This window comes from Leptosomus discolor, chromosome 3 (assembly GCF_034619465.1).
Source record: "Leptosomus discolor isolate bLepDis1 chromosome 3, bLepDis1.hap2, whole genome shotgun sequence".
NCBI lineage: Eukaryota > Metazoa > Chordata > Aves > Leptosomiformes > Leptosomidae > Leptosomus > Leptosomus discolor.
In genome coordinates, this window is record NC_141393.1 from 10,564,152 (window position 1) to 10,576,714 (window position 12,563).

The 12,563-nt window shown below is 43.8% G+C and overlaps 1 protein-coding gene across 2 annotated transcripts in view; it reads right to left on the reverse strand.

Annotated features, from left to right (window-relative positions):
* Positions 1-129: 129 nt before the first annotated feature.
* Positions 130-12,563, reverse strand: part of CEP170B (centrosomal protein 170B) — a 53,409-nt gene continuing 40,975 nt past the window's right edge. Inside the window, exons 13-20 of one of the 2 annotated variants that reach the window (XM_086462554.1) lie at positions 10,641-10,890; positions 8,276-8,435; positions 4,998-5,036; positions 4,292-4,435; positions 2,697-2,785; positions 2,059-2,152; positions 1,079-1,130; positions 130-365 (exon numbers count right to left, since the gene is read on the reverse strand). In XM_086462554.1, coding sequence (XP_086318680.1) covers positions 130-365; positions 1,079-1,130; positions 2,059-2,152; positions 2,697-2,785; positions 4,292-4,435; positions 4,998-5,036; positions 8,276-8,435; positions 10,641-10,890 — 1,064 coding nt within the window. The remainder of the gene's footprint in view (positions 366-1,078; positions 1,131-2,058; positions 2,153-2,696; positions 2,786-4,291; positions 4,436-4,997; positions 5,037-8,275; positions 8,436-10,640; positions 10,891-12,563) is intronic. The other variant, XM_086462555.1, reaches the window with a different exon arrangement.

Below are 12,563 nucleotides of genomic sequence, written 5' to 3' on the forward strand. Positions count from 1 at the left end.
GATTATTTTTTTTTTGTGCAACGTGTTAGCAATCTAAACAACTGCTCCACACAAACTGTCCACAAACCACCCATACACAATACTAATGCGACAGTAGATTACAATATGATAGCAATACAAAATATTCTTTCAGATCACATATTTCTCTCCATCTGGAATGAAATTTGAATCTTGTAAGCTAGAAGACCCACAGTTTGATTTCTGTGTGTAGTTTCTCATCTGTGCTGGGGACAAAGTCTCCAGTGTGGACCCAGAAGCATTAGCAGTCCTGACTTTAGTGGCTGTAGATTGTTTAGCAGCAGAAGATGCTTTGTTACTGGCAACCACATCCAAGTTTCCAGTAGGGTCAATGATAGCGTTTATGACTGGCAGGGAAATAAAGAAAGAGACATACACAGATGAGCAGCACTCGTCAGTCTTTCTAAACAGAAGGTTGCTGCCTTCATTTTGAAGGCAGTAGAACTGTAGGCAGTTCTCACGTTAATTTTAGTCACGGTATTTTCTTCATTAGTACCTTCAGGCCTAAGCAGCTTTAACAAGCAAAACCTCTCCCAAACTGAAGCTATGAGGACGCTCAACTTTCTGGTTAAATTAGAAAAGATTAACTACAACAGCCAAACGGCAAGCTTTCAGCAGGAGCCCAGAGCGACGCCTGTATGTTTTTGTCTTTATTAAGCTTCTAGATGATGCAAGAGCTTGTCTTGCCTTTTCTATTGCACAGAGCTCTATGTGTACAATTCAAGTCCAAAAAGCACAGCACAGCTTATTGGCTGAAAGAGCTGCTAAATATTATTTCAGCAGAACAGACCTTTGCCAGTTCATCTTATGGGAATACACTAATTACCACAAACAAAGCATTTCCACAGCAACAGCTTCCACATTTCAAAAGTCAACAATTTTCTTAAGAATTGGCAGCACAAGATAAATCTACTGTTCATTCCATATGCACTCAGAGAGCACTGTGCTAACAAACTGAACTTCTGCATCCTTTCCCAACTTTCTCCAGTAAATTAAGACATATTATTTTGTGCAACTTACTGGTATTTGAGAGACAAAAAGAACATTTTAAATGACCAACCTTCAAGCTGTTTTTGAACTCTCCTGAGCTCCTTCAGGATAGAACTGATTTCCTAGAAACAAAAGCATCAGAATGGAAAATTAAGCAACAAAGTACTCAACTGACACAGGAATCTAGTCTAACTCCTGCTGCCTTATCTGATCAAGAAGATTCAAAGTCAATTCCAACCTTGCTCGTTAAACAGACAAGACAAAGCTAGTATCTGTATCGAGGTGCATTTGCTCAGTGCACTGGGACCTTTGCTCTACATCATTTCACCAAGTGCTATAACACCACCCAGTTCATAGCCACAGTGGTTTTTAGATTTGAAATGCTAGTCATCTTAGCTGTGCAAAGGCTCCTCCATACCCTCCTTCATACCAAATACACAAAGATATTACTAAACTCAACTCCTGGACCAGACAAAGCAATTAGTCACATATGCACTGCGGCAGCACCGAGCTATTTAGGTCCTGCACGGTGTCATAGGTACGCTTAGCGCCAACCATATTTGCTGGGTCCATTATTGTACATAAATGCCCACTGGTCCCCATCAATGACAGTAAGAGGTCATGAGAGCACAACCACCCCCCTCAGGCTGAAATTTTTTTATTGCTCTATTATCAGACTGTTACAGGTGAAGAAAACAAACATTCACAAGAAACACCTGCCTACAACTGAAGCTGTGGCAACCACATGGTAGATGAAGCTTTGGTAGATGCTTAAATGAGGCCTAATGACCCTGAACATCTGTTAAGGGACTGAGTCTTTGAAGATGAATCACAAAGGGAGAAGGGAAGAGTTTGGTGAAACACAACAGCTGAAGGAACTCACTTTGTCACACTTCAAACAGCAACAAAAAACCAGCAGTTAAACACATGCAAATGGTCTAGAAATTTCAGAAACAGACTTGAGAAGGGCCAGAGCTTGTTGTTTTAATTTCTTACAAAGCTTTCATGGACGACAGCCTTCAGTATTTTCACTTGTTTGCATGGTCTTACCTTGTTTGAGGTCTTCAGGATTGGCACTTCATTTTCTGAATTCATTTTGGCCTCCATCTCCTCCCATGTCCTTTCTGAGTTTTGAAACAGAATCCTGCATCACAAGAAGTGGAGCAGGTCTTAAAATTGCCATCCAAAAGCTGCTTGTTTAAAAGACTTAGTTATCACAAGATGTGGCAACAAAGGAGATTAGTGGATTAGCGGCTGGACAAAGCGCCTTTCAGCTGATTTAGGAACAATCCAAAGTCCTTCCCTAACCGATGTCTTCTAGAGCAACAACAAGCTTTGAAGAGATTTCACAAGCTTGGTGACCTGTAGGCTTTCCAAAAGACTTCGGAGAGAGAAAGGAAGAGGAGACAATCCACCAATTTTCTGCTGTATCTTTGTACAGGCAACATTTCAAAGTTAAGGCATCAACAGGCATTACAAATCCAGCATTAAAATTCCAAAGGCCACACAAGTGAGGAAAAGAGATAGCAAATAATCATATTATCCCTCATTCATTACACACAGTTTCCTACATATAGATTCCGTGCATCTTGATAACAAGACTTTGAGGCGATAATGCATTCCCTTCCACAAGTAGCAAGTCAACAAGCTCAGCAGCAAGTCAGGCCTGGGACAAAAAAATTACTTACTTCATTTTTTCAGCTAGGTTTTCTGTATTTTCACGGATAGTATGTGATAATTGGGACACTGGGTTCAACATCAGATTGTCAAAGATTACCTAAGGGCAAATAAGAGAACTTTTAGCAAAAGTGACATATTACAAAACTGGAAATTTTTTTTACAGCAAATGATCTCCACTGAGGCATCTTCATCTATGTAAATGATACTTGAAGCTCAAGGGAGATTAAGACGATGCGCAGCTTTGTTGCAGCACTTTGGTAAAAAGATGAATCCTAACTTGTTCAGATTTTTTTTTTTTTCCCTAGAGACAGAGAGACAGAGTTGTCCGCACTAACATAACTATTTAAGCATTTCTGAAAGAAAAAGCTCAAGACTTTCTAAGCCTCACAGGCACATCTCCCACCCACCCACCAAAATACCAAAACAACCCCAAAAGACAAACCACAAGGCAAGAATTCCCACTGGCAGTCTCACTGAAACCATCTAATATGATTTACATGAGTTCAAGACACCTTCACAGGTATCCCACCATGTTGCATTCTGCTTTATTAAAAACAACACCAAAACCCCACCAAACCCCAAATATTCAAGTCCTGTGGCTCAGCAGAGCACCCAGGCTTCTGCCAGGAAAGCTCACATTGGCTGGGGACACTCTGTACCTGCACCTTTTATTCAGCTTGGCACCTCTACAGGAAAGTGAGGGATGGCTTCAAGGCAGTCACAGGACAGGACCAGTACCAGTGGCTCAGCCCAAGCTCCCCCTCCATCTGCCTGTCTGAACAGCAGAGTGACTGTGCTGGAGCCCAGCTCTCCCCTCCTGCCTGCACTGCCTCCCTGGAGCAGCTGCCCCAGCTCTTCCCCCCGCCCCCAGCCAGCACCAGCAGGCAGAAAGCAAGCAGAAGCAACTCCAGCTCTCCAGCACCACTACCCCTCTACATCCCTTGCCCCAACACCATCCCCAGCCTCAGGTTTCAGGCCAGGCTTCCTCACCCTTTAGCATAATCCCAGTGATTTCCAGGTTACCCTGCTCTCTCAGCCCAGAAGAGTTGCACACGTTGGAGGGAGCAACGCAGAACAAGTGGTTTGCTGTCTGCACGGCACAGCAGAGCAAGCCAGCCGTGCCACAGCATACAAACCCAGCTGCAGAAACTCCTCGTAAGGTCCAGATCCTCCCACTGCTGCTCCATGGGCAGCTCTAACCAGGATGCTGGTTGCAGAAGAGTAAGGTGCCATTAAACTACTGGTGCTGCAGATTTCGGAGTTGAGATTTTTGTGGTTTTCTCTAAAACGGCAGTGAAATAGCCTAAGTGTGCTCTAACACTGAATGCCTCCTCCCAAACAACACGTGACCAAGTCTCAGGTTTTAGCAGAGTTTTACACAAGAGAGGAAACTTCCAGTCAGTGCTGGCAAGAAGGTGATTCCGTTCCTTTTTTTTTTTTTTTTGCTTGCTTTCTTTTTTAAACACTGTTTCTACACCTACAAGTCAGGGCTCTTAAAGTGCATTTTTTTTGCATAGCCTCCTTCGGCAGCTTAGAAAGAGCAGGTACACATACTGCAGCTTAAAGCAATGTCATATATAAAGTCAAGAAAAAGGTGGCCTGCCTCCTCACGGTTTCTTGTCCTCGTTTTTCTTGAGGGATCCTCTTCTCTATTATCGTTCATATTTTGGTCAAAATCCTTCAGTTCCACTGATCCTGGAGGCACTTTCTGGTAGTTCAGACTTGCTTCTGGAATGTGCTGTACCAACTTGGAAATAATGAGTAATGAGTCATTAAAAATTAGTAGGGAAGGAGGCACACAGGCACTCACTGCAGGTATTGCAGATTTTCAGGCAAAGCCCAGAGGAACACTGATTCATTTAAGTCTTGTTCAGACAGGTATGGGTTCCTAAGCAAATTACTAGACCCCAATCCTGCAAGTGTCTACCCACTGGAGTCATCCTATGAAACTCAGTGGGGCTATTCCACTTTATAATTTTGAGTCTTGAGCACGTAGATGAAAAGCAGATCTTTGCTTTTTTTGAATTTAGCTAGAACTCAAAAAGGCCCTGTTTTCTCACATCTTATGTTTTAATATATCAATGCAATATTAAAGCCACACTAAAATTAATCCGAAACCATTTAGTAACACATGGAAGAGATGAAAAAGTAATACAAAACCACTGATAATGCCAATAATTAACAGGAAGAACAGAAAAGACCAGACAGCTACGCCTGTTTGGTTGACTGACAGACAAAAACTCTAAAAGAAGAGGAAGAAATAACAGTGACAAGACAGAGATACAAAAATAATGGGATGGAGAGTGCACCTGAGATGGATATGCCAGCCGAAAAGATCTACGAGCAATCTGTGTTAAAACAGAAACAAAGAGGTCAATGCCAGTGAATGACTGTGACAGCAAGTATCAAAGAGAACACATGGTTTGGGGTTATTTTGGGTTGACATTCCCAAAAGCGCATTCCTGGGGATCAGCACTCAATACCCCCTCTCCCCCCCCCCCCCCCCGGCATGCATTGAAGCCCATGGAGGTCCTGGTCACCAACCAGTTCTGCAGAGGCGGTTTCGGACAGCTCCCCAGTTACTTCGAAACAGACTGTGCTGAGTGAAATCCAGCAGCCCTCCAAGCACAGGGACTGGGCTAAACATACAGCCCAGGAGGCTCTTTGATTGGCAAAGCACACAGCTCTTGCAAGGAAACCATGTGCCACCCAAGGTCCAGGCTCCCCACACTCTATGCAATAGCACTGAGGTTATACACAGGCAGAAGGTAAGAGATACCATGGTACAGGGCCACAACAGCCAAAACATTTAGCTAATAAGCTTCTCTCTCTTTTTAAGGGTCCTTTCATGAAGTGCAGAAACAGTAAGTCAGGCTGCTTACAGCAGTGAAACAGCGTCAGAAGGGAATGAGATACTCCCACAGTCCAGCAGTTCTCAGCACCATGAGTTGAAAACACACTAAGGGTAACACCTGGTCCCCCACAACCAGGAGATTTTCCTATGTAACATGGTCAGTTCTCATGCTTTTTTTCCCATCACACCTGTAAGCATTTCCTCTCATCATACCAATACTCATACCGAATACGTTAAACAACAACTCAACAAACATAAATTGGGCTCTTACATTTTTGCTATATCATCGCCAACTTTGAAGACAGAACAACCAAAAGAATTTTGTGCAGGGCTAAAATTTGCAGAAGTGGCCAGTGATTTGGGATGACCCACTTGACTCTGCTTGCAGTGGCCGAGCCTTCAATTTGACTGCTCGGCTCTGCAGAAAGCTGGGTCCTATAAAACATACACACCCACAACCCATGGCAACCCAAACCGTGGCTTCGGTAAACAGGAATCACTGAGGTTTCACCCTTGCTGGACCCTTTTTTTTTTTTTGGTTTGGTTGGTTGGTTTGTTTATTGTTTGTTTTGGTTTGGTTTTTTACTTAATTTGTAGCAGTACTCAGCTCAGTACGTCAGGAATCTCAGTTATTATATATACTATACAGCTGAGAGCTACAAAACCAAACAAGAACACCCAAAACATGCACTGAGGAACTGAAACCCTCCCTGTCAAACGTCCAAGCCACCACTGGACCTGAAAGGACAGAACATGAAGAATGAGGTTTAAATCTAAGGCTTCATCTTAACTTTTAAGAGAACAATCACAATTTTAATATCTAACGAAACCTTGTAATAAAAGTAATTTAAAAAGCAGTTCATTTGAGGCTGAGAAATGCTGTGCCACACACTGGTCCACAGTGAAGCTTCTGGTATGACATTAAACCATTAAAAATTATTCCAGCATCAGCACTTATTTTTCCTGCATTTTCCCCCACTTTATTAGAAGAGGTATAAATATTTAGTAGCAGAAAATCAAGAGCTAGCAGAATGGCATACAACCCTGCAAGAGCCAGAGCAGTGTAAGAGACAGTCACACCCAGCAAACATTTCTTATTCACATATTTCCTTTTATCAGATATTTCAATACATTACTATCACAACTATAGTAGCTATTTCTCATTGCTATGTCCTTTCCTAGAATATTTAACAAAGTTGTTTAAGAAACACAAAATTCACAGTGTTTAACATCACATACACTGATCGTCAGATATTTCCTAGCAACTTCCCTGCATTAAGCCAAAATAATTATTTTAGCACAGATCCAGCAGCACCCAGACTGAGGGAAGCATGTCCGCTGATTCTAGCCTACTTCCAAAGATGTGATGTGTGTTTATTAAACGCACACCAGTTTTGTCCGTCACCTTAACTGCTCAAAAGGAACAATACAAAAGGCAGTTTTGCAGGTGTGGCACTTGCATGGAAACAAAGCAGTAAAACACTATCTCAGAGCCTGAAGTTATTGCAAAACATCTGCGCACTGTGGCTCCAAACCGCCCCAGGAAAAACCCCTCCCTGAGCAGGCTGCAGCTGACCTCTACTTAACACAAGCACAGCCACACTCGCCTGATTTTCTGGGTGTCTCCCTAAACGTCTGCTTTGCACCTTCAGTGATGATCACAGCAGGGTCACAGGGCCTACAAGTACTCTCTTAACAGGGCAACAACTTTGGACCTCAGTGTGGAATCCTGCTTAGGACAGGTCTGCAATTCTCACAACAAAGACAACAGAGGGCCAAGAGGCCCGTCTGAACAGCAGATAAAGCAAGCTGTATATTTTTTTAAGTCCACGCTGGTGGCCAACAGGAAGGAATTTGGATTCAAACAGCAGCAAAGGCAATTTTGCTTTAGCAGCTGGAGCCTCCTTGTGACCTTGCAGCCAAGTTTGAGCTGAGCTAAGACCCTGCGCTGCAGCATTGGTGAGCCAAACTAAGAAACCACCTCTCTCCTCCCCACTCCAGAGCAGACAAACTGCTGCACAGTTCAGGAGGAAGCCACAGCTTTGCTGAAGAGCTGGAGGACGGTACTTCCCAAGCTAATTGCCTGTCTCCTTGCCCACCTCACTGGCTGGAGAGCAGAGTCCCTGCCCTTGCCCATCAATAGACAGATGGAGGGAAGGGATTCAAGCAACACCTACACAGCATTTCAACAGCCCTGGCAGAAAAGACATAGCAGAGGTACAAAATACACAGCTGACAGAGGGGGCACAGTCAGTGCCTTGTCTGAAACAAGAAGGGAGGCTCAGGCTCCCTGGTACAGCAGCACAGCACACCCACCCTATCCTGTTCCCACCCTGCAAAGTTCAGGGACTAAAGTCCTACTAGAGGCCATGAGATCCTTAGGAAATAATAGGAGGAATCCAACATTTTGACACTAGGGCCCTCCTGCTTCCTAGAGACAGGGTAAGGATACTCCTAACAAAAGCCAAACCCGCCCAGATCCAATACAGCTCTTGACCCATGCAGCCCGCTCACACCTCTTGCAAGGCTGGCTGTGACACAGGGGAGGGCAAAATAAAGAGCATCCTAAATAGACTACAGTCAGTCTTTCTGCTAGTGTTTCTTAGGAGGGCAGAGGATGAGGTTTTTAAATGCTGCAGCAACTGGGGATGCTGCCCTAGTGTCCCACCACAACCGTACCCCGCATACTTGCTCGCATTCAGAGGCAGAGGTTTGTGTCGTTTGGGATCTTACCTCTTCCCTTGCTGATATGGTGGAAGCAGGAGTGTTGGGCACAGAGCTGAGGGAGGTGCTTGGTGCCGTCCCCGATGAACTCTGTGAGTCCCCATCTCCAGCAACATCGTGAATCTCTCGAGCAAGGATGGCCACATCCTTCACCAAGGTTTGGCTGAGCCTAAAAGTACAAGTCATGCAGCAGAGCCATTAGGACACATGATACAACAAGCCTCATATTCATAAAATACAAAAAGAGCAGCCACAAGAAGTCTGTGGCAACTATAACCTCTGCAAGGCTAGGGAAAGCACGCTTTTTTGGGGGGTGCCTTGGCAGGGTGACGAGGAACACTCTGGCTGCATACAAAATAAACCCACTCCCCTGCTGAACCCAGATTCAAGGTAGAGATCTGATAAAAAGCAAATTCTAGTGACTACACGCTACCAGAAAGTATTTGAGACAATCCATAAAGAAGCTTTATGTTATTGCTCCCTCACCCATCCACTCTACTTCCTTTTTTTTTTTTAATAGAACATGCTTAACCTTTTTCTTCTCGTGACGCCTTTGTTTTTCCTTACAAAGCCCATATAAAGAAAGAAGCTTTTTTCTTTGTTACTTAAAGAATAAAAATCTCAAATTCTCTCTCCTTCTTCCTTGTGGCTTATAGACTGAAATCAAAATATGCCTCCACGTTCTCCAGAAGGGCTGAGGACTACCAGGGTAAGCATAGCATACCTTGGAGGGATCTGATTTTCAGAAACCAAGTCTTGAAACTTCAAGCCCCTTGACAAGTGTCCAGTTAACACTCTGTGACTGCAGCACTCTGCTCTACTTGCTCTAGAGCTCAAAACCAACGTCTAAGCCTCTGGACTGCTGCTAGCAGAGCTCAAAAAAACCAACCTTCAGACCAAAAGTAGCTGTTGTGGTCATTTTAAAGAAAGGCTTCTGAGAAATAAACTTACAGCTAGCCAGCTTCAGCTGAAAGACACTTTCTTCTTTAAGTGAAAGAAACCAAGCAACGTGATAAAACTGTCAGTTCATCAAAACATTTCCTTGGAAAGAAAATGCATAATTGCACTCATAAAATGCAGTTTGATCTGATTGCCTAAGGTGCCCCCTATCTGTGCTGGTTTGGATAGAGCTGTCACCCAATGCATGCATTATGTGATTCACTGACTATAAACAAGTGGCATTTTCCCTTTTAACTCTCTCTTGACTCCTCTAAACCCCTCCCAGTTAATTTGGGAGCAGCAATGGAAATCAGAACTGCAATTAGGAAGCAGACTCTGTGACCGAGCCCTGCAACGTGCAAGCGCCAGACAAGTCTGACGCAACCATTTATTTATGGCTGCTGCAAGCCAAAGCCCTCTCCCGCACTCAGAACGCTGCTAGGAGGGAAGCCAGCGTCTCCCACACGCACACTTCGTGTGGCACAGGTAATGCAGCCTGGTTTGAAGGCTGACACACTTTCTAGCAGCCTGACAGCAACGTTCATGCAAGAAAAGCCTTTTTCAGATCAGTGCGGCAAGCTATATGGGTGACGTGGAAATGCTGACCAAAAGCAGACAGAAGACTGGTTCCTCAGTCAAAAGTATTTCAAGTATGGCCAGCACAAGGGAAGACCAGTATTTCTGGAAAGTTGGCATAACACAGTGGCTTATTAGGGATGTCAAACCTCAAATGCCACTGTTTAAAAAAAGAATCTATTTGCTTTATTGCCGAGTTCCTCCAGGCAACCACCAGACCACCGGTACACAATGGGTCCTGTATCCAGGGACATCAAGCTAAGCAATGAGGACACATTTATACACAGGGGCCCAGCCAGATTTGCTTGTTTGGATTCAATTGTGCCAAGCAAAGAGGTTTCTGCCCCGCAGGGACTGCTCACTGCTTCCTCACTGGCTTCAGGTAAAGCAGCTTCAACAGTTCACACATTTAGCCTTTGCTAATCAGTTTGACTTCCTCTGCAGAGAATTAAGACAGTTCACACTAACCAACCACTCTGTGTACACACAGTGACTTCCAGCAGAAAGCAGAGATAAGCAGGTAGAGACAGCTACATCTTTTGACAGACTTAGAACTAAAAGACAATACCTGTCCACAGCTTGAACAAGAAACAAACCAAGATAGAACTCAGCTTCCCTGCGCCTTGGCATTTTCTAGAGGGCAGGTGCAACCAGCACTGCCTAGCACAGGCTGTAAAGCTTCATGAAAACCTTTCAAGCCTGAACATACTGATGTTCAGATATGAAGGAGATGGGGGGCACAGAAACAACAGGAAAGCGTGCCTCTCCTCCTACCTCCACACCTGGGTTTGTTTTGAACACCGAAAAAATCCTCAATCCATTTTCAGCACGTGGGTCAATGCATAAAGCCCCACCTCACCTGGCTATTTCTGCTATCTCTGCTGTTTGCGCCATGAAGTTGTAGGGGTCAGGGTGGTCATCAAAATCTTCATCGTCATCTGTTTCTCTGCCGTTGTGCTTCTGCTTGTTCAGCCCAGAGCCACGTATCCTCGGTGTTTGTGTGGCTGTTGAAGTATGGGAGCGTTTGTGTTTAGGGGAGCTGTGATTTGAGCCATATTCCTCCTCCGAAGTAGAAGTGTAATCTGAACCCTGTGGCCTCCGCCTTGATGCTTATAAAAAATGAATTGGTTTCAGACTGAAGAAAGTAGTAAAGAATAACTACAAAAGGGCAAAAGGTAACACAAAACTAGCCCGAGAGCACAAGTAAAGGAGAGTTTCTGTGCACACTTTAAGTTAAACAGCACATTCTCAGAGCTTATTTCAAAGTTGAGCACTTCTATGGCTCCCATTCACTATACAAATTTGGAGTGGGAAATTCCAATGGAAAAGCAAAGACTGCGTTAACAACTCCAATGTAGTACATTATTACCACAAACTTGGCTTTCCATGCACAGAAGCTCTGTGTATAAGTAGCACACGTTTCAGACTCCTCATAGTCCCACAGAAGTCCTTTTCTAAAAAGAGCCCAATTTTCAAGCCTGCAGACACCTTTCCAATTAGCTGCAAGTACAAGCAAGAGGAGGGTTTTTTAAGTGAAGAACAGACTATGGTGTTTGGTGTTATTTGCAAGAGTCCACACCCCCACGTTCACCTCCTGCCTTGCAATTCGCCATTAATGACACTCCACAAAAAGAGTGTTCACAGAGTCAGGATCGGCTCCAACCCCTGGAGCCAAGTGGAAGCTGCCCATTTATGCCAACCAGTTCTGCAGATCTGTAGACACCCAGGTCCTTCTTGCATGGGAAGCATCGAGATGTCCTCATTTGAAAACTGGGCTCCCGGAGCTCACTGCCTCACTACACTCTACAGATATTGCTTCATTCCCTTCCATTCTTCCCTGGAGAATGAAGACCCACCAAACACAGAACCAGCAGTGTTATTTAAAACTACAATACCTAAAAGCTTCACTGTGTTACCAAGATTATCATTACACTGAGACACTGCAAGCGAATTAAGCCAACATCATAGATCGTACAAACAAAACCAATTAATTTGGTGTATAAGATGCAGGTAGAAACTGTAGACAACTACTGTATAGTGAAAAAAGCACTCCTGAACATTTCTATCTCAGCTATAGCTATATAAGTGTCTTGTCTTTGGATTAATATATATATACAGAAAAAAATAAATTTGCCCATATTCCACATATTCCATCAGTAGAAATATCTTTTTTTTTTTGTTTACCCAGAGTTTAGAATCAAGAGATCACCCTGTCATCGAACAGCAATTTTAATATTAAGAGCCTGATTTTCCATCCCTGTATGCCCAGAGAAACCCGAATCAACTCCCTCAGTATCATTCAAATTACACCAAATAAACAAATCATGTAACACAGAGGAGCAGGGACAGACAGGCCCTTAGCTTTCAAAACTGGTAACTTGGATTATTCTGATGTTATCTGTGCATTTCACAAAGTTACTTCGATGGCCTAACAACCTACTGGCATTTCTTGTCTCATGGCCAGATAGTTAATTCTGTTCCTCCGTTAGTGAGATTAACTTTCTCCCACTGGGAGAGTTGGAAACTATTGTGGTTAGCTAAACGCTTTAAGAAATCCTTGAATAAATCAGCCACATCTGCCTCCTTTCTCCCAGGCCTTGACACTCAATACTTCAAGGGTTATTGTATCATGCTAAAAAATGTCTTGATAGCACAGTGCAGTAGTTCAGTTTATCAACATTTCACTTTTGGTCCAGGAACGGGGTACTACGTGTTGATACACTATATCTACCATAGCGTTAGTACAGGAACATGCATCACAGACTTGGTACAGCACGATGAA